Source organism: Ochotona princeps, chromosome 13 (genome assembly GCF_030435755.1).
Source record: "Ochotona princeps isolate mOchPri1 chromosome 13, mOchPri1.hap1, whole genome shotgun sequence".
NCBI classification, from domain to species: Eukaryota; Metazoa; Chordata; class Mammalia; order Lagomorpha; family Ochotonidae; genus Ochotona; species Ochotona princeps.
In genome coordinates, this window is record NC_080844.1 from 27,377,912 (window position 1) to 27,398,474 (window position 20,563).

The 20,563-nt window shown below is 37.9% G+C and overlaps 1 protein-coding gene across 7 annotated transcripts in view; it reads right to left on the reverse strand.

Annotated features, from left to right (window-relative positions):
* Positions 1–20,563, reverse strand: part of JMJD1C (jumonji domain containing 1C) — a 212,561-nt gene that overhangs the window by 11,063 nt on the left and 180,935 nt on the right. For all 7 annotated transcript variants that reach the window (XM_058671960.1, XM_058671956.1, XM_012926495.2 and 4 more), the window contains 11 exons: positions 18,699–18,913; positions 17,769–17,921; positions 10,460–10,549; positions 9,572–9,699; positions 9,167–9,380; positions 8,479–8,693; positions 7,267–7,545; positions 4,183–4,351; positions 3,501–3,591; positions 1,820–1,950; positions 1,382–1,504 (listed from right to left, as the gene is read on the reverse strand). In XM_058671960.1, the coding sequence (XP_058527943.1) occupies positions 1,382–1,504; positions 1,820–1,950; positions 3,501–3,591; positions 4,183–4,351; positions 7,267–7,545; positions 8,479–8,693; positions 9,167–9,380; positions 9,572–9,699; positions 10,460–10,549; positions 17,769–17,921; positions 18,699–18,913 (1,808 nt within the window). The remainder of the gene's footprint in view (positions 1–1,381; positions 1,505–1,819; positions 1,951–3,500; positions 3,592–4,182; positions 4,352–7,266; positions 7,546–8,478; positions 8,694–9,166; positions 9,381–9,571; positions 9,700–10,459; positions 10,550–17,768; positions 17,922–18,698; positions 18,914–20,563) is intronic.

The following is a 20,563-nucleotide window of genomic DNA, read 5'->3' on the forward strand; positions in this document are numbered from 1 at the left end:
GCATCACATGAGCACCAGTTCAAGCCCCTGCTGCTCCACTTTCGATCCAGATCCCCGCTAATGGCCTGGAAGTGTATTAAAGGACGTCCTAAGGCTTTGGACCTCTGAACATGTGTGGGAAATAGGAAGAAGCTTCTTGCTCGGCCTAGCTTTGGCTGTAGTGAACCAGCACATGAGATCTCTCCCTCTCTCTGTATCTCAGATTTTGAAGTAAAATACTAAGTCTTTTGCCCCCCCCCCCCCCCGCTTTTTATTGGAAAGTCAGATAAACAAAGAGGAGGAGAGACAAAGAGGAAGATCTTCCATCTGCTGATTCATTGCTCAAGTGGTCACAATGGCCGGAACTGAGCTGATCTGAAGCCCGTAACCAGGAGTTTCTTCTGGGTCTCCCATGTGGGTGCAGGGTCCCAAGGTTCTGGACCATTCTTGACTACTTTTCTAGGCCACAAGCAGGGAGCTGGATGGGATGTGGAGTTGCAGGGATACAAACTGGTGCGATATGGGATTCCTGTGTGTGCGCGAGGCAAGGACTTTAGCTACTAGGCTACTGCACCAGGCTTTTCCCCCTTTTTGAAGTGTTTTCATGAGACCAAATACTATACAAAATAACTGGGGGTGAGGGGTATGTAAGAAAGGCAGATATAACGCATATTTAGAAGTTTTACAGGGGTGATTTGACCAAAACACAATGAGGTAAAAATATAATACACAAAACGAGATAACTGTAACATTTTAGGCTTACAAAGAATAAATAATCTGAACCACAGACTACATATTTCTATGCTCAACACAGGACTGTGACTCAAGTGTGCCTGTGATGGTGAAATCTCTTGGGGTGGAGGTGGAGGCGAGGTTATGTGTGATACTCAACAGTGTAAGTTAAAGGAGCTGACAGAAAATTAAGCTTAGGTTAGAGAGTGCATCACAGGAATATTACAATGAATCCCTATATCCCTGGTCTCCAACAAAAAAAACAATGATCTCAGCAGAGGCCAGACATGATGCACAGAATTTCTCAGAAAGTGTACATAAAAGAGAAAATGTACAAACACATGTCCATGACTCAAAGATTGAATATGTCAGAAGCAAGGACTGATTTTTGAGGAAGAGGCAGTAAGTAACAGTGACACCGATTACTCAAGGGCAGGGGCAATGAGATGTAAAACTTTTCAATGTGGTTTGTTTTGGTATGTTCATAACACAAACCTAATGAATAAAAATATTTGCAAAATTATCTTTACATAAAGAAGAGTAAGAAAATTAACCTTCAACTAACAGATTATTTCTATATCCCTTGCAACTATTTATGAAATCCTTACTATTAAGTAGTTTATGTGAATATTCAACTCTTATTCCAAAGACTATAGTATATTTCTTTTACCTGATTTTGAGAGAATGCCATTTCCTTTTGCTATGCCAACATAGACTAGAATGTTTACAACATCAGAAACCTCAATGTGGAGATTTGTTGTTCCTATATCATGATCTTTAGCAGCAGCTACACCTGTATATAAAAAAATAAAATTTCACTTGACAAAATGTTTCTAATATCAGATATTCCCCAAATTAGTTCTATCAGAATAATTTATCAATTTACATTTGCATTTTAGTATCTTGTTTCAAAAAAGCCTGTCCCTAAAAGGCATAATAAGTTGTAAATATTTTTCAGTACAATGAGTTGATAGGTACTTAATAGGCTGTTAGCTATCAAACTACTTAAAAAAATGGATTTAAATGTCCTATTCAAAGAGCAGATTTACTAGAAATTAAATACTACTACACTGCTTATCTTGGGACAGAAATTTGATTATATACTTACCATAGGCACTGCATAATCTGGGTCCCAAATCAGGGCGCACAAAAAATCCCGGCAAATGAGAGGCCAAATTGAACTTTCCTTCTGGGTTACAGTATTCTGGTAATGGTAGGCATTTTAAAAGATCCTCATACCTGAAGAATAACAAGATTACCTTCTTTTATTTTTCCTTTTATTTATTTTTGTTCCAGTTGAAAGGCGTTGAGAGAGAAAAGAGAGTGCTTGCCAGAATATTTATTAGTATAAAGGATAAGAAGGAAGCAGCAAATCAGGGACTTCAATATGAGATGCGTGTTTCCCAAGCACATCTTAACCATTGTACCATTTTTTTCAAAAATATTTTTTACTTTTATTTTTATTGGAAAGGCAGATATACAGAGAAAAGGAGATACAAAAAGATCTTCCATCTGCTGGTTTGCTCCCCAAGTGGTCGCAATGGCTGGAGCCAATCTGAAGTCAGCAGCAATTAGCTTCTTCTGGGTCTCTCACAGGTTCAGGGTCCCAAGGCTTTGGGCCATCCTATACTAGTTTTCCAGGCCACAAGCACGGAGCTCTCTTATATGGGATACATCTCATACTCTATGCTATTTAACAAGAGCATAAAAACCTCCCTATGGGAACAAACAGGGTGTAGAGAAGGTCAATCCTCTGCCCTGAAGTGCTAGAATCCCATATGTGTGCCACTTTGTGTTTTGGCTGCTCCACTTTGATTTTCAGGAAAGCAGTGGAGGATGGCCCAAGTCCTTAGGACCCTGCACCAATGTGGTAGACCTAGAAGAAGCTCTTGCTTCCCAGCACTGGATCAGCTCAGCTCTGTCCATTGTGGCCATTTGGGGGCATGAATCAACAGACCTGTCAACTATCCCTATCTCTATAAAATCAAAAAAAAAAAAACCACAAAGCAGAAAGAAAAAGACCTAGTTATTTCACTTCTAGGAATATATCCAAAGGAAATGAAAACTACGTATGAGAAGGGGATCTGTAATCCTATATTTACAGCAGCACAGTCTACAACAGTAAAGGCATGGCAACAATTCAGATGTCCACCCAAAGAGTAGTGATTAGAGAAACTATGGTACATCTATTCCATGGAATATTACTCAGTGATTAAAAAGAATGAAATTATACCATTTGCAACTAGATGGTCCCAACTAGAGACCATTATGCTCATAAGTCAATCCAAAAGAAAAATACCATATGCTGTAATATAAGGAAGCCATTATGAAAATTGGAATGTATGATGATGGAGTAGTGGAGGCTACCATGTCCAGCTGTGGGAGCACAGTGCAACATGCATCCGTTTTCGGGTTGAAGACAGACACCCGGTGAAAGTGTTGGACATATTTAGTCAATGAGATGATAGACTGTCTGACATTGTCTGTACTAGCAATGTCGGGGCACACTTAAATAAAAGGAATCTAATGTTGTGACGATGTGGGGAAATCAGTCGGGGGATGGGAAATTGTTGGGAGGGGGAATCCCAGACTATATAAAATTGTACCATGAAATTCAGAATTTAAAACAACAAAACAAAAACAAAACCCTTCCCAAGGTTGAAATCACTGAGATTCAGTTTTATCTCTTTAAGACAGAAAGGTCTAAAATTTACATTTGTAATCACTTATCTTAACCCTTGGGATGTTATCTGCTTAACTTAACAAGAGTTAAGCTTATAAAGACATACCTTGCTGGCATCATAGTCTTGAAGTCTTCACCTGAAGGGCAGTCTTTCAATTTTAACACAACTGTTTCCCCACTTTTGTTTTTCTGTCGTTCTATAAAGAATGCAGTTAATTACTAATGATAATCTGTTTTTATTTCATTTCACATTTGGAGAGTAGGAAATACAAATGTATGATCTGATGGCTGTATAGTAAATGCTTAAGCATTTTTACTTCTTAGGTTCTCATATAGCATCCAAACTTTTTCTTTCATATTTAAATAGGATACACTACATTATCCACTTGAAAAATGAGCTCAAACTCTTGAGAATGAGAGACTCCTTATAAGTAGCATTACAATCTTAAATTTATACTTTTCATTTTCAGTGTTGTAAATACACGATACAATTTTCACAATTTTATGCATTATAAAAAATCTGCCTATATATAATAAATACCTTCTTTAATGTCAAAGGAAACGAGTAGTATGAGCCAGGATTAGCAGCCAGTATTTTGTTTCCAAAATCTTGTTTCTCTCAATTAAGTTAACAATATTTAATCATTCTATATTATTCTAATATTCTTTAGCAATACTCTTAATCAGTTTCAAAGTCTGAAAGGCCTACAAATTTAAAGTATCATTTTAGGAGTACATGTTTTAATGAATAGTAAAATTAAAGAAAACAAACAAACAAACCAACATACTTGAAACTTCTTCAAAACCATCCCAGAATTCCTTAACATTGGCATTTGAAATAATGCTGTCTTTGCAGTTCAACAGATCAGCCTGGTGATCTCCAAAATCAAGGCTAACGGAGTCGGCCTTCCACAAGCTTATGTTCATTTTCTTATGTACACCGGACACCACTGCAGGCTTGAGATCAACCAACCATTAAATATGTAAGTAACAAATCCAGAAGTATATGGAGGCTTCAAAATTTTACCTTACAAACAACATACAACAATTGGCTAATATATTAAACTTTAGTCCCAGGAACAAAACTTTTGAGTACAAAAAAAAGCATTTAAAAAATACCATTTGCAGCAAATGGTCCCAACTGCAGACCAGTATGCTTAGTAAAATAAACCAGTCCCAAAAGCAAAAATATATTATGTTCTCTGTGATATAAGAGCATTAATGCAAAGGACAAAATGGATAGATATAGGTAATCAAGTATATACATACATTCTTATAGGTGAATTAGATAACTGAGCCTGGCATTGCGATAAGTTAACATACATTTCAGTATGTGTTGCTACTCCCAAATAAAAGTAGGACTCCCAATAAGGCACTTAAAATATATCTTTATAGCATGATACTAGATTTCCTAACTTTGCTTATGCCATGATACATTTAAATAACAGAAAGTTAAACTTGTAACTGCCACTAAGGAAGTAAACTACTATAATTTGGGAGGAAAATGATGAGAGGAGAAAATCAGGAGGGAAGAACTCCTTTTCCTACAAAACTATGTCAAGGAAAATAATAATAATAATGACATATATCTTGGGAATATCATTAGCATATGATGGTAAAGAAAAGAAAGTGAATGAATTACATGTAAAGTATAGCGACATTTTCGCAACAGAATATCATATTACAAATTTCATTAGGAGTAGAAATAGGAGTTTTTGGGTTGTTTTATTTAGATTCACTCTTTAATTTTTCATGGACAAAATATAGATTACTTATGTAAATTCAAGGGAAAATATTCAGACAAATTTTAAAACTTGCTTCTAAACAACTGTTTTAAACTCTTTTAGCTATTAGAGTAAATAATTACTGCTGGTAATGCATACACTAATTCCTAGTGCTTAAACAATAATGCTTATATCCAGCTACTTATTCTTGAATGGTAATCAGAAGATTAAAAGGACTAAATTTTTAGATAGTATAAAATAAAAACTTCATGTTCATGATGTATAAGTTCCATCTATAATCATCTCCCTAAATTCACTTCTTTCCCCCCACGACTTTCTATCTACCCGCATCTATGTTCCTAACACAAATCTACTGTAGAGTTCCCCAAGCATGTCAATCCTCTGACTGGTGGAGCACAATTTCACCTATCCACTAAGGATTCAAATCAGACAAGCCTTCTGGAACAACCCTGGCGTACCCATTCCCGTCACTGGGTTTCAATTGTACCTTGCTTGAAGTTCTTAGAATACTTAGCATGCTTAATTTTTTTAAAGATTTATTCATTCATTTATTTGATGATTACAGAAAAAAGACAGAGATCTTCTCATGAACAAGTCTGTCCCCCCCAAATAACTGCAAAGGCCAGTTCTGGGTAAGGCCAAAACCAGACACTTCTTTAAGATCTCCCAGGTAAGGGAGGCCAGGCAAGGGCCCAAACATTTGGGTCATACTCTGCTGCCATACATCTGCTGCTTAACCTGCCAGGCCATAATGCAGAACCCTGAAGAATTAACCTATTTCTGAAAATATTTAGGTGACAGTTTACCTAATACTATACCACCTTAGAGTTTCATACAAATTAATTACATGCTTTAAATTCTGGCTCAGAAATAACATTAAGGATTCAAGGAAACGTAATGGAAAAAAAACCCTTAAATCTACAGCTGGCTTTGTGGTATAGCCAGTGGACAGAAGATCTTTCCCTCTCTCTGTCTCTATCTCTTTAAATTCTTTAAAAAAAAAAAAAAGATTTATTTATTTTATTACAAAGTCAGATATACAGAGAGGAGGAGAGATAGAGAGGAAGATCTTCCATCCAATGATTCGCTCCCCAAGTGAGCTGCAAAGGCCGGTGCTGAGCCAATCCAAAGCCGGGAACCAGGAACCTCCTCCAGGTCTCCCACGAGGGTGCAGGGTCCCAAAGCATTGGGCCGTCCTCAACTGCTTTCCCAGGCCACAAGCAGGGAGCTGGATGGGAAGTGGAGCTGCCAGGATTAGAACCGGCACCCATATGGGATCCTGGGGCGTTCAAGGTGAGGACTTTAGCCGCTAGGCCACGCCGCCGGGCCCTATCTCTTTAAATTCTTAAGAAGAAGAAAAGCTAAATCGGGCATGTACATAAATTCACAATTATTTTTTGCAGAGAGACAGATGAAATTTTTAGCATATTTCCAAAGTGATCACTGATCCAAAAAGAATTAAAATATAGTTCTCACTTTTACATAGTTTACTTCTCTGAATATCTTGATGTCTAGCACAAAAACTGGATTTTATTAGATACGCTGAGTGGACATAGTAAAAGAACAGAAATGGTTTCCAGAAGGCAAGAAATAAATGGAGTATGACACTACTTTCAAGCAAATACTTAAAACAGATCATAATTCTGGCATTAATGTAGTGAATTTCTATCTGAAAATACATCAATCTCATCAAAACTTAGGTAAAACAAAAATAATTTTGGGGGGGAATAATGACATAATGGGGCTTCTTACTCAAGATTTGATGAACCCATTTATAAATAAATCTAAGAGAAGTATTAAAGGCAAAAACATTTACACACTTACTGATTCAAGAAAAATTATTCTATTAGATTTTCTAACGAAAATCTAAAAAGAATTTTGTAAATATGACACTGTTAAATGTTCATTGGTAATATTAAAAATATATATCATGATGAGCGTTTTCCTGATAATTCATACAAGTCTGGCCATAAAATCCTAGAAGTTAAATAATCATTCTGGTAAGATTTTCAATGTTTTTGATCTCCTGTTTTCCCCCTCCCAACTTCCCAAGGAAGGAAACATTTTTGTCAATCTCATCAGCCTCAGTACCACCAAGAATGTACCAAATTAGCTAAAAATACTCACCTGTCCTTGTTTCCAACATTCTTTGAAAAGCTTCCAATTATTACTATTTTTATAATCCTTAAGCCATAAAATATGCTTCTCACAGATCCAAGAATGTGGTATATCACTATATAATTTATTGTTTTCATTCACAGCAGGCTTTCTGCTTTCTTTGGGTTCTTCATTAGGCTCTGGTTTTACATTTATCTTGGAGGATTTACTTGGTGGAATTTTGTTTTCAACAACTGAAGCAATGATGTCATCCAGAATGTTGGGCATAGTCCGTCCACTTTTGCCACTCTATTAAGGAAAAAAGATGAACTTCCTAAGAAATTATATTTTGACAGTAAATGAACTTACTCTTTTCCCATATTCTATTATTTTTAAAACGGATTTGCCACTAGCACAGAAAGAAAAAAAATCACAATATACCTCATTAACAAATGTGCAGTTATATTAGTTGAATAAGGAAACTTGGCTATTAGAAAATCTATTTACTTTAAAGCCACACACACAGAATGACAGTGAGGGAAAGACAGAAAAAGACAGATATTCCATTACTGAGTTACTCCTCAAATGCCTACAACAGTCAGGCTGGATTCAGGAAAAAACCAATACAGACTTCCCATATGGGTTGCAGGGATTCAATTACTTGAATCATTATCTCACGTTTCCCAATGTACATTAGTAGGAGGCTAGAATCAGAAGCAAAGCAATCAGGACTTGAACCTTTACTAGTATGAGATGCCAGTATGACAGGCAGTAGCTTCACCTGAGGCACTACATCACCAGCCCAACAAATCTGATTCATTCTTCTTTTTTGAAGATTTGTTCATTTGACAGGCAGAATTATAGAGAGGCAGAGACAGATCTTTAATTTGCTGGTTCACTCTCTAAGTGGCCTCAACAATTGGAGCTGAGCTGGTCTGAAGCTAAGAGCCCGGAGCTCCCTCGGGGTCTGCCCAGTGGATAGAGGGGTCCAAGGACTTGAGCCATCCTGTTGCTTTCTCAGGCATATTAGCAGGGAGTGGAATCGGAAGTGCAGAAGTCACATCTCAAACCATATGGAATGCAGGCATTGCAGGCAGCGGCTCAATTTGATATGTCACAATTAAGGCCCCACCATTTGATTTCAAATGTAATTATTTACTAGTTAGTTCACAGCCAGCAGAAGTCTAAATTCACCTACATGTAAGCTCTATATGAAAATAAAAAATCTGCTATCATGCTTACTGCAGTTCCCATTGAATACACTGGAGCAAAGGCAATGCCAGCGTCTGTAGAGCCCACACGTAATTTGCCAGCTGTTGTGGTCAGCAAATCCCGCAGAGTTGAACCTTGTTCATTACTCTGAGACACAGGAGATGATGTTCTGCCATTTGGAGAATCAGAGATGTCTTGTTCTCGCCCTTCTTTAATTTGTTTATCAAGGTCAAAATCTTTATTTTCTGAAGCAAAACATTACACAAAATATTAGCAATTAAGCACAGTGCTGAAGTACAAAGAAAACTGCCACACTACACGTAACAGAAGAAGATCAATAGCAGTAGTGACTGATTCACCTGAGGACAAACCACAGGATGAGTCAAAGCCTCAAAATGGAGAAGTGGTTTAAATACCATAAAAAGTTTTCTTGATATCTTAACACATGTAGTTGGCTTTGTACCTGTCACAAATACAAAATGCTATAGTAGAAATAAGTAGAAAATAAAGGCAAGTTACAAATCTAATGCGCTGCTCATTTTTATTTAAATGCTCACAACCAATGATTCTTTAACTTTAATGCAATCATAGGACGGCTAGTTACTAATGAGCATAGAACTGTTTCTATTGGATGTAAACGTCATTCAAGTAAAAGACTAGTAGTATTTCGTTAAATTATAATCCTCTATTATTCACTTACATAATTTGCCATATTTACCTTTTTTTTCCTCCCTGGCTTTTTGTTCTGCAAGATCTGCTAACCAGTGCAATGGTGATTGGGACTCTGGAGGTGTTAACTTGCTCTCTGTGCTGACATCACTCCTTGGGCTGCTGTTGCCACTGGCCTCAGACTTCTCAGGTATATTCTGCTGTTCAGACTCCGGTACACAGAGAGAAATTTTACTACCGTGGTTAAGAACATTCTGTAAAACCTGCAAGGGCCGAACAAGTGAATCTTTTACCATTAGTTCTTTAAGATTCAGAGTGAGGAAGTTATTAGGAATATACACAGAAACACAAAAAATGTAACTCATAAAACACAAGTCCCAAGTTGAATTTCAAGTATCAATGTTTATTAATTTAACCAGAAATTTTATTTGAATAATTAGAAACTTTTACTCACTTGAGATACACCATTCATTGCAGGAAAATTTCCACCTTGTAAATTCTGTTTGTTAGTACAATGACAATGGGATTTAATACCATATTTTTCCCTAAGAATGTGCATGGCATCTAGAAGATCTGTCAAAACTACAAAATAAGATGGTAGTACATTAATAAAAGATTACACTAGTTATTAAGACTACACATTTTTTTTAAAATCTTGTTTCTAAATTAGGAAACGGGTTCCTTGTACTTTTTCAATTTTCTTTTCTATACTATTCTTTAAAACAATCACAGAACTGATCACCAAATTTATTTTTCTTTTTATTGTTAAAAAATCATATTCACAAATGACATTAAGTTTTTATTATAGGCTTTCTCATTACATTCTACTTTATCCTTAAAATAATTCCATGGCCAGTAGGGTGGCAGAGCCAGCTAAATCTCAACCTGTGGTGCCAGCATCCCATATGAATGGGATCCCAGCTGCTCCACTTCTGATCTAGTTCCATGCTAATAGCTTGGGAAAGCAGCAGACAGTGAGCGAAATGTCTTGGCCTCTGCACTCGTTGAGAGACATGAAGCAGTTTCCTGGCTCTCAGCTTTGGACCAGCCCAGCTCTGGCTACTGGGCCAGCGGGTAGTGCGTTTTCTCTCTCTCACTCTTTGTCTCTCTGTAAGTCTGCCTTTCAAATAAAAACTAACTAACTAAAATGGTTCCATGATGGCTTGTCTTTTTTCCTTTAACACATACCTAACTTAAAGTAACTAAGCAACACAATTTGATTAGTCAATCTTACCTCAACATTCTATTAAACTTTCTAGATAATCTACTCATTTAAGTGTTTCTTTAATATGAAGCAAGTAAGACTTTGTGTACCAAGCAAACAATATGTATTTATACTTACCAGAACCAGGAATAATTTGAGTTGGCATTAAATGTTTATGATCATGAGGTTGTCCCTTCACACACTTCATCCAAGCATACAGTTCTTTATCTGTAAGATAATATACTATGTTTTATATATGTATAAAGCCATATATAGCTTTGCTGTAATAAAACTGACAGTTTAACACATGAACAATAGTTACATTAAAATGTTAATGATGGGTTTCAAATATATGGTTCTTAAAAAAATAGTTACACTATTCTATGTTTTATACAAATAGCTACACAAAGTGGATATAATAACCTTTACTAGTATGATGTCTGCAATACCTTTAATGTTTAATCATCTGTATCCTATCTAAGACTAGCTTCTTTATAGCTACTTTCTTTTTATCTCTTAGGTATTTTCTATTCCAAACAGGGTTTGTGCCTGTTCATAGAACACTGACACAAATTAGAGGCTACTACCAACTTATTTTCCTTCTGTATTTCGAAGATGTGCAGAGAAACTGTCATGAAGCATGTGCAACTTATTACTGCGATTGTTGCCTTCGAACAAGACTTCATACCTAGAACTATAAACATATTAAACTTCAGTATGAAGCATACTATTCATAAGAAAAAAAGTCAACACGATGGCTTCAGGGAAACTTTATAGATTTAGTGGCAGGGACAACTACTTAAGATGCAGCTATAAGGGTTTCAAAATGTATTTGCAAAGCTTAATAAACTCAGTATAGAAAAATCCAAATGTTTCACGAAAACTTTAGATTAAAAAAAATTCTGACTCAGTCTAAAAGTGATCATCTTAAAGCTCGGATTTTCCTTGCCCAAATCAACAGTTATTTGTAAATGTTTTACAACATCCAAAGTTATGCATGAAATCTATTGTGGGCTTATTACTGTACTTAACAATGAAGATGATTACATAGGGGTGGGCACTGTGGTGCACATTAAACTGCTGCTTGGGACCCTGCATCCAACATCAGAGTGCAATTTTCAGTCCTGACTACTACTTCCAATCCAGCTCCCTGCTAATATGCCTGGAAAGCTGCAAGTGATGGTTCAAGGATTTGAGCTCCTGCCACCCATGTGAAAGACCTGGATTTAGACATTTGCTCTTGACTTCAACCTGACCCAGCCCCTAATCAGTGAGGGCATTAAAGGAGGGGAGCAAATCGAAGATGTGAGATTTTCTCTCTCACCCCTGTTTCCTTTCTTCCCTCCATTATTATACCATCCAAATACCCTACAAATAAAATCACTACAAAATAAAACTTAAGGTAAGGCTGCATTTCACAGAATGATAATGTGATTAACAATATACTTTTTTTTTTTTAAAGATTTTATTATTATTGGAAAGCTGGATATACAGAGAGGAGGAAAGACAGAGAGGAAGATCTTCCATCCAATGATTCACTCCCCAAGTGAGCCGCAACGGGCCAGTGCGCGCCGATCCGAAGCCGGGAACCAGGAACCTCTTCCTGGTCTCCCACGCGGGTGCAGGGTCCGAGTGCTCTGGGCCGTCCTCAACTGCTTTCCCAGGCCACAAGCAGGGAGCTGGATGGGAAGTAGAGCTGCCAGGATTAGAACTGGCACCCATATGGGATCCCGGCGCATTCAAGGCAAGGACTTTAGCCGCTAGGCCACGCCGCCGGGCCCAACAATATACTTTTAAAATGAATAGCATTATGTAACAAATCAAGAAGTAACACATTTATTTTGGTTACCATAAATGTTATATCTTATTTTAAACAAAGTTTCATTGTGACTTATGCCTATATGCAAGTAATACAACAAAATATAATTAACTTTTTAAATTTGGTAAAGAAAGTAGAATCTGGAAAAAGGAATATAAAATTTTTCATAAAATGTTATAATACAGTTAACTAATAACTGAAAATGTCAAAACATTTTTACAGTTTTAAGGATGTCACTTCCTAAAATGCATTTTTTATTATGGTTTGAACATTTTCCATAAATACATAAAAATAGGTCCCGGCGCCATGGCCTATTAGCTAAAGTCCTTCGCCTTGAATGCGCCAGCATCCCATATGGGTGCCGGTTCTAGTCCCGGCAGCTCCACTTCCCATCCAGCTCTCAGCTTGTGGCCTGGGAAAGCAGTTGAGGACATCCAAAGCCTTGGGACCCTGCACCTGCGTGGGAGACCTGGAGGTAGCTTCCTGGCTCCTACTTCGGATCGGCACAGCTCTGGCCGTTTGGCCACTTGGGGAGTAAATCATCAAATGGAAGATCCTCCTCTCTGTATATCTGACTTTGCAATAAAAGTAAAATAAATCTTTAAAAATTCAACACATCCTAGCTGGGTAATTACATAGATAAGAGGAAAGCATATTCAAGTAAGCCTCTGGAGAGGCGTAGAGGAAAGTGGGTGAGATACATGTTTCAATTTTTTTTTAAAACTCCTGTGTTGTAGCAGGGAAAGCAGAGGAATGTCCTTTGCTGTCAAACATCTAAGGATGCAGGCTAATTTTAAACTTGTAACTTTGTGGAGCCCAGCGGTGGGCCAGGGTGGTCTACACTGCAGCATCTGTCAGAGAGCTGGGACTAGAAGCAGGCCATGTTAAGCTGGGCTGCAGCCACTTGCAAGTCTAACACCTGGTGTTGGGAGTGGGCCTCACAGGTGGAAATCTAGGGACTCTCCTACTGGGTTCCCAATGCTGAGTGTAAGAACTGGGGTTGGGGACAGATTGGATAAAACAAGTCTGTGGCACACCTCAGCATGCCTGTGGGCCAGGTATGGAGACAGACTGGGTTGGGATAGTCCACAGCCCCTGCTGGAGCACTGGAAAGCAAGGATGGAGTGTGTGCTCAGCCAGGCTAGGCTGTACCACCTGCCAGCATGTACAAAAACTGGGACTGGGCATGGATCTGGAGGGTTATTTGGGACTGCCTTAAGTAGCAGCACCTGCTGGTCAGGTCTGAGGTGGGGTAAGTTGAGGGATCCTGGCTACAGCACCTGCTGGTTTGTGTGAGAGACTGTGTTGGAAGTAGAACTGACCAGGCAGCTGCATCCATTGGTACATGTGTTGGCTGGTGCAGGGAATGGAACAAACCTGACCCTAAACCAGCTGGTCTACACAAAAGTCTGAGGTCACCCCAGCAGAAGTTTCCTAGGGGACTTCCCAGCTAGACCACTAGACTTAAACCCGATCCTCATGGAAAACCACAAGCTACATGTGGTTTGACCTTGAAGTGCATGCATCAGGACTGGGCCTCTTTAGTTGCTGATGCTCATGTAATGGAGCACACACCCAAAAGCACATGAAAAGACATGACAACTGGCTCATCTAGGCCTGTAGGGGACATTGAGTGCTTCACCAGAGGATGGAAAACACAACAGGTTGGAAAACTCTCCAAAGTTTTCCAGAAAGTGTCTGAGTCTGTGGATACACTAAAGCAAACCTAGTTAGCCAACAGACCTCGACATTGTCTACCCTGGTGCAACAAAGTCGACAATGCCTCACAACTATGAAAACCACGCAAGTTAACACCCTTGGAACACTTTCCCACATTAGGGCATCTAATATGTCATCAGAAGACTGTTCCCCATCCCTGGGTGCAGCAAGGAAGTGGTCCCTTCTTAACCCCTGGGGGAACAAAAAACTGAAACACTTAACTCACCTACCTTCTTCTACTCCTTGATCCTCCCCACCCTAATCAGAAGCCCACATGGGTATGCATCCCTCTGAGCTAGGTAACCATTACTAAAATTAAAAAAATAAAAAATTTTGAGGAGCTCACAAATGCTGCTATAAAAATATTCCAACTCATAGGAAAAAATTCCCCACCACTGAACCTAATACACTGTTTTGAAAAAGAGTCTAATGAAAATGACATTTGCTGTTTTGAAATATTAAATGGTTTATCATTAAGTATTTGTCATGGTTTTAGAAGTTATTTATTTACATATTTAAGGGCAGAGGGAGAAAGAAAGAGACAGAATGCAAACTCCTATCCAGTAGCTTAGTTCCAAATGCCTGCTTTGGCAGGACCAGGATGAAGTCAGATACAGGGAGCTCAACCTGAGTTGGTAGTAGGAACCCAACAACTGGATTTCTCACTACTGCCGCACATACCCTGCATCAGTAGAAGCTGTAATTAGGAGCCCAAGGTAGAGCTCAGCACTGAACTGAATGTAAGCACTCTAAAGGGGGACACAGGGGGCTTTTACACGTAATGACAACATGACTCATATCCTATGCATTTCATTAGAACATAACCCTCAACAAATAAGCTTCAGCATTGGATATTTCCAAAACTGTCCTAAAGTTTGTTGAAACACTTCTGACACACATAACTACTTCCTTTATAAAATGTACTATATCCAGCTGAAATTTAAAAAAAAAAGGGGGGGGGACATTTTCGGTACTATTTTCCCTAAATATTGAAAATGATAGTTCTAAGGGCCCATGCTGCAGTTAAGCTACTGCCTGGAAGGCTGGTATGCCATGTAGCAGCTAGTTTGTGTGCTGGCTGCTCCACTTAGGATCCAGCTCCCTGCTAATACTCTGGGAAAATGGAAGATGACCAAGGTGCTTGCACATCTATTCCCACATAGGAGACCTCAATGGGGCCCCTGATTTTCATCTGAACCAGCCTAGCAGTAGCAGCTTTCTGGTGAATGAACTATTGGGTGAAAGACATTTTAAAAAATTTCTTTTCTTTTTTTTATTTTTTAAAAAAATTTTATTGGAAAGTCAGATATACAGAGAGGAGGAGAGACAGGGAGGAAGAAGCCTGCTGGTTCACTCCATAAGGGGCCACAATGGCCAGAGCTGAGCAGATCCGAAGCCAGAAGCTTTTTCCAGGTCTCCCACACAGGTGCATGGTACAAGGCTTTGGGCCGTCCTCGACTAGTTTCCCAGGCCACATTCAGGGAGCTGGATAGAAGTGGGGCTCCCGGGATTAGAACTGGCGCCCACATGAGATTCAAGTACGTGTAAGGTGAGGACATTAGCCACTAGGCTACTGTGCCGGACCCAGAATTGTTTCTCCTTCCTTCAAATAAATGAATGAATAATAAGTAAATAAATAAATGATCTTTTAAAAGGAATATGTGTTAAGAGAACAGCTCCAAAGATACAAAAATTTTCTCCTCACAAATGATGAATTCTGAGGGATAAACACTGACAGAGGTAGAATATTCCTGATGGCTTTTACTTCAGCTTTACTGACGGGTATTTAGAAAAATCAGGTCATACTAGAGTAAATATTCAAATGTGGCTACGTTTATTACTTGAATGAACGGGTTGTAGTTAGAGTTCAGGTTTATGGTGCTGGTATCCCTTACAGATGCCAGTTTGAGTCCTGGCTGCTCCATTTCTGTTCTACCTCCCTGTGTTGAGACTGTGGAACTAAAGAGCAAGCTAAGTAGTAACAAAGTGTTCTGAGTGATAGATGAATCAAGAAAATTGTATGTTATGCAGTAGGCAAATAGTACTATGATAGTAATAAGAAATAGTATTAGGGAGTAGTATTAAGAAATAGATCAATGATAAATGAATGTCTAGCAATAAAGAAAATAAAGCTAAGTTAATGGCAAAAACGTGTGTTAAAAGATAACATCAGGTGATTATATAGATTAAGGTCAAGGGATAGCATTAAATAAGTAACTAGTAATAAGGTAATCAAAACAAACATGTAGGTGTTAAGAGATAGCAATTAGTAAAGGGTTGTACAAGTAATACTAATTAGAACATAGGACAAATGATGTTAGAATAATGCTGACTGATAAATTGTTAAGCTGATTGTTAAGTTTGGCTCTGTAATGAGAGCTTCCCTTGCTATAAGGAGAACCAAGGTAAAGTCATGACAGGCCTCAAACAGGCTAGGTCCAAGTTTCAGTTCCTAGAATTGAGGTACCAGTAGATGGAAGACTGAACCTTCTGTTTCCTCCTCTCTGTAACTCTGCCTTTCAAATACAAGTAAAATAAATTGGGCCCAGTGCGATAGCCTATGGATAAATCTTTGCCTTATATCTGCTGGGATTCCATGTGGGCGCCATTTTGTACCTTGGCTGCTCCACCTTCCATCCAGCTCCCTACTTGTGGCCTGGAAAAGTAATTGAAGACAGCCCAAAGTTGGTTTCAGCTCTGCTCTGAAATTTAGTAGCCTGTTAATATATACCCTGGATGCCACCAAGTGCTGGTTCAGGTGTTTGGATCTTTGTCAACTGCATGGGACACCTGGACTGAATTCTTAGCTCCTGGCTCAGTCCAACATTTTTTGAGCATTTTGGAGTGAGCCAGAGGATGAGAAAATCTCTTTCCATGCCTTTCAAATAAATCAGTAAAAACCTAAATGTGGACTATACTGAGAACCTATCTGCCTGAAATGAAAAGGTATCTGGCAATCATCATGTTAAAAGTTACAGATGCAGGTAAATTTTAGAAAATCTAGCCACTAAACTTTGATTACTCTTTCTCTTAAAAACAAACTTTAGGGCCTTATGTGGTAGCCTAGTGGCTAAAGTCCTCGCCTTGCACGCACCAGTTCTAATCCTGGCAGCCCTACTTTCCATCCAGCTCCCTGACTGTGGCATGGGAAAGCAGTCAACGACTGCCCAAAGCCTTGGGAGCCTGTATTCACATGGGAGACCTGGAACAAGCTCCTGGCTCCTGGCTTAGGATCTATTCAGCTCCAGCTGTTGCAGCCACCTGTGGAGTGAATCAGCAGAGGGAAGATCTTTCGCTCTCTTTCCTTCTCTCTGGAAATCTCCCTTTCCAATAAAAGTAAATAAATCTTTAAAAAACAAACAAACAAACAAAAAAACACTACAAACTTTATGGGAGAATATCTGATGTAGTCCCATCACTTGAGACACCTAAGAGCCTGAGAGATAGCAGATGACAGCTCAACTATTTGAGAACTTGTCACCCATGCTGAATTCCTGAACTGAGTTCTAGACTCCTGACTCTAACTTGGTCTTGCCTTTGCTATTTAACAGGGAACTTATCCAGTCAATGAAAAATGTGTTTCTATGCTGTAAAAAAAAATTAAAATAATAAAATTTTATGTAATATATTCATATTTAAAGGGGTTGGCACTGTAGCACAGCACATTAACACACCATTTTGACTACTGGCATCCCAGAGCACTGGTCCAAATACCAATCCAGCTCCCTCCTAATCTGTTTGGGAAAGCAGGGGAAGATGGCCCAACAACTTGGACACTGTTACCTCCATGGAGATCCACCCTAGCTGTTGCAATCATTTGAATAGTAAAAAAATGGATGGAAGATCTCTCATTTTCTGTTACTCCCTGACTTTCAAACACATAATAAACATATAAATCTTAAAACAAACCTCTAGAACTCTTCCTCTCTTTGGCCTTGTAACAATCCAAGCAGACCACAAATCCACATTTTTGGCAGACCCAATGAATGTTAAACAATGTTGCTTCACATGCGTCACACATCTCTCGGACTCCTCTCACTGCTCTTTTCCAGGCAATTTTTGCTGAAATGCAGAGAAAACAGTAATGGTAAGGAAAATACACGCTCTGCCATGCATTTAAAATGGCTTACATTTACAACAGGTTTTCTCAAGCTTGGTAATTTTAACATTTTTGTGCTGAGCAATTCTTTCTTTTAAGAGGTAATACTTATGTACTGCAGTATGTCTTGTGACGTCTCTGGTCTCCACCAACTGTACACAAACAGCACATGACCATAAAAATGTCTACTGTCAATACCAAATGTTCTCTGGATTTAAACTACTGATTTTAGGTAAGGGAAGAAAAAGCAGCTAATAGAGCAGCTACATAGTTAGGTAGTATCAGTGCTTTACATAAGCAAATAAAATTAACAGCTACTTTCCAAACAAATCTATGAGACTGTTATCTTCCCTACATAACAGACCTAATACTCAGAGATTTATAAAAATTTGTATAGTTAATACGAAGAGTAGCCTCAAGAGTCAAATACAAGCAACTGAAACTGAATCTCCTTGCATAGTAAATAAGATTCACACAGCTGCACCCAAAATAATCGTATAATTATGGTTGATGTTTTAATGGCAAAACAGTATCATGATATCATAAAAGTTTAATCCACTAACTTCAACCTCAAAAGAAACATTAATAAACTTAAGCATACTTGCACTTGTACACAAAAAGATTATTACAATTAAAAATCAAGACTAGGTAAGAACTGGAATTTCTTCCACAAATTAAACATACTTCAAACAAAAATTTCTTAAAATGAAATTTATAAAATATGTGTTTTATTTCCTTACCATCCTTCTTCACCCAGGACAAAGCTGTTTTTTCAGATGTTACTAACTGACAGAACTTATCACCTATTATATCCAAGATATACTTAGAAGTTTCCAAGTCTAATTCATCGTCTTCATAATTTTCATGTGTCCATAAACTCATAGCTTCATCATCATATTGGTCAGGAGAAGAAAAACCATCTATTCTAACCACTCCATTTTTACTAAATGACAATCTGAAACATTAAAACATAAAAGCAGCAGATGTCAGTTATTATGAATCACAGAATCATTTTTAAAAACTGGTACAATTAAGTGGAAATACCTGTAATTTAAAAATTAAAAATTAAAAATGGGGTAGTTCCACATATTTATTTTGTAAGAATCTCATACATGCAATACAAATAATTAGCACGAATTTGGGGTTATTCCAAGAGTTTCCCAATCATTTAATCACTAAAATTCAAACAAATGAAAAAAAAGTCCAAATATTTGATGAGTAAAAAGAGTAAAAATGTGGTACCAGTATAATTCAGAGAAAAATGATACTTTTATGTAACTTAAAAGCAGGAATTATTAATGTTGAAAATGGACCAAATCATTTTAGGATTTTTACTGGTAGTCTTAAAATAATGAGACACTTTCATTAATTAAAATACTTCATTCAAGTGATGTAGACAAACAAGGATGAAACACCTAATTCTTTATTAAATCCATTTAATGTGCTTACACTCAGTTTTAGAGAATGCTGAGGCAAATGGGATGCAAGACCTCCCTCACCCACTGGCTGCTAGTTCTTCTTCAACCACCTCATATTTACTGTCTTTACTCTCAGGGAAAGTTTGATATTCCTCATAAATAATAGTGCACTTTTTTCTAACTTTTCTTTTATCCCCATTTATACTTTCATCATTTCCCTTTTCTGTTTAAACTGGTTTTTTTCCTTTTGCTATAACGTTTTGTTACAATCTTGTGTTATCTTTATGTAACTTTTTTCCTTCAAATTTTACCTATACTTTCTTATCTCAATTTTCCTTTTGCAGCCTTTTTTAACTCATTTTGCATGCTTTTAACTATTCATTTCTATAACTGTTCTCTGAAGTTCACCAAGACTATGATAAGGAAGAAATAGAAAGAACTTGGTCTGTTCTACCAATACTAATTTTTTGAAGGTCTTTCCTGGGCCAATAATAAGGTATATTTACTAGAATAAAGTGTTTCAACTTCTTTTAAAGAAGAAATTAATTAAAGTGTTTAATATGTATAGCTCCACATTAAAGACTTTACATATGACATTCTCTCCTTTAGCACTCAAAGTATATGCATGAGACAAGCTTAGCTGTAGCTTAAACAGGAACGAATCAACAGAGACGGATTAAAAACTAGAAGCAACATATAAATTATGCTCTACTGAGTATTTGGCTCAACTATTTTTTTAAAAGGACTTATTTTTATTTAAAAGGCAGATTTACAGAAAATTGGAGACAAGACAGAGATCTCCCATCCATGCGTTCACTTCCCAAATGGTCACAACAGCTACAGCCAAGATGATCCAAAGCCAGGAGTTCCTTCTGGGTCTCCCACCTGCGTGCAGGGATCAAGGGCTTGAGCCATCCTCCGCTGTTTTTTCAGTCCCTAAGCAAGAAGCTGGACTGGAAGTAAACCACTGGGACAGGAATTGGTGTCCACACACGATGCTGGCAGGTGGAGGATTAGCTTACTGAGCCACATGCCAGGCCTCCTATTATCTTTTTAAGATTATTCATTTAATTTGAAAGGTGGGGTTAGGAAGAGGAGAGACAGACACATACACACAAAGTGGTTCAGTTCCCAAATGGCTGCCAACAGCTGGAGCTGGGCCACATGGAAACCAGGAACTCCATTTG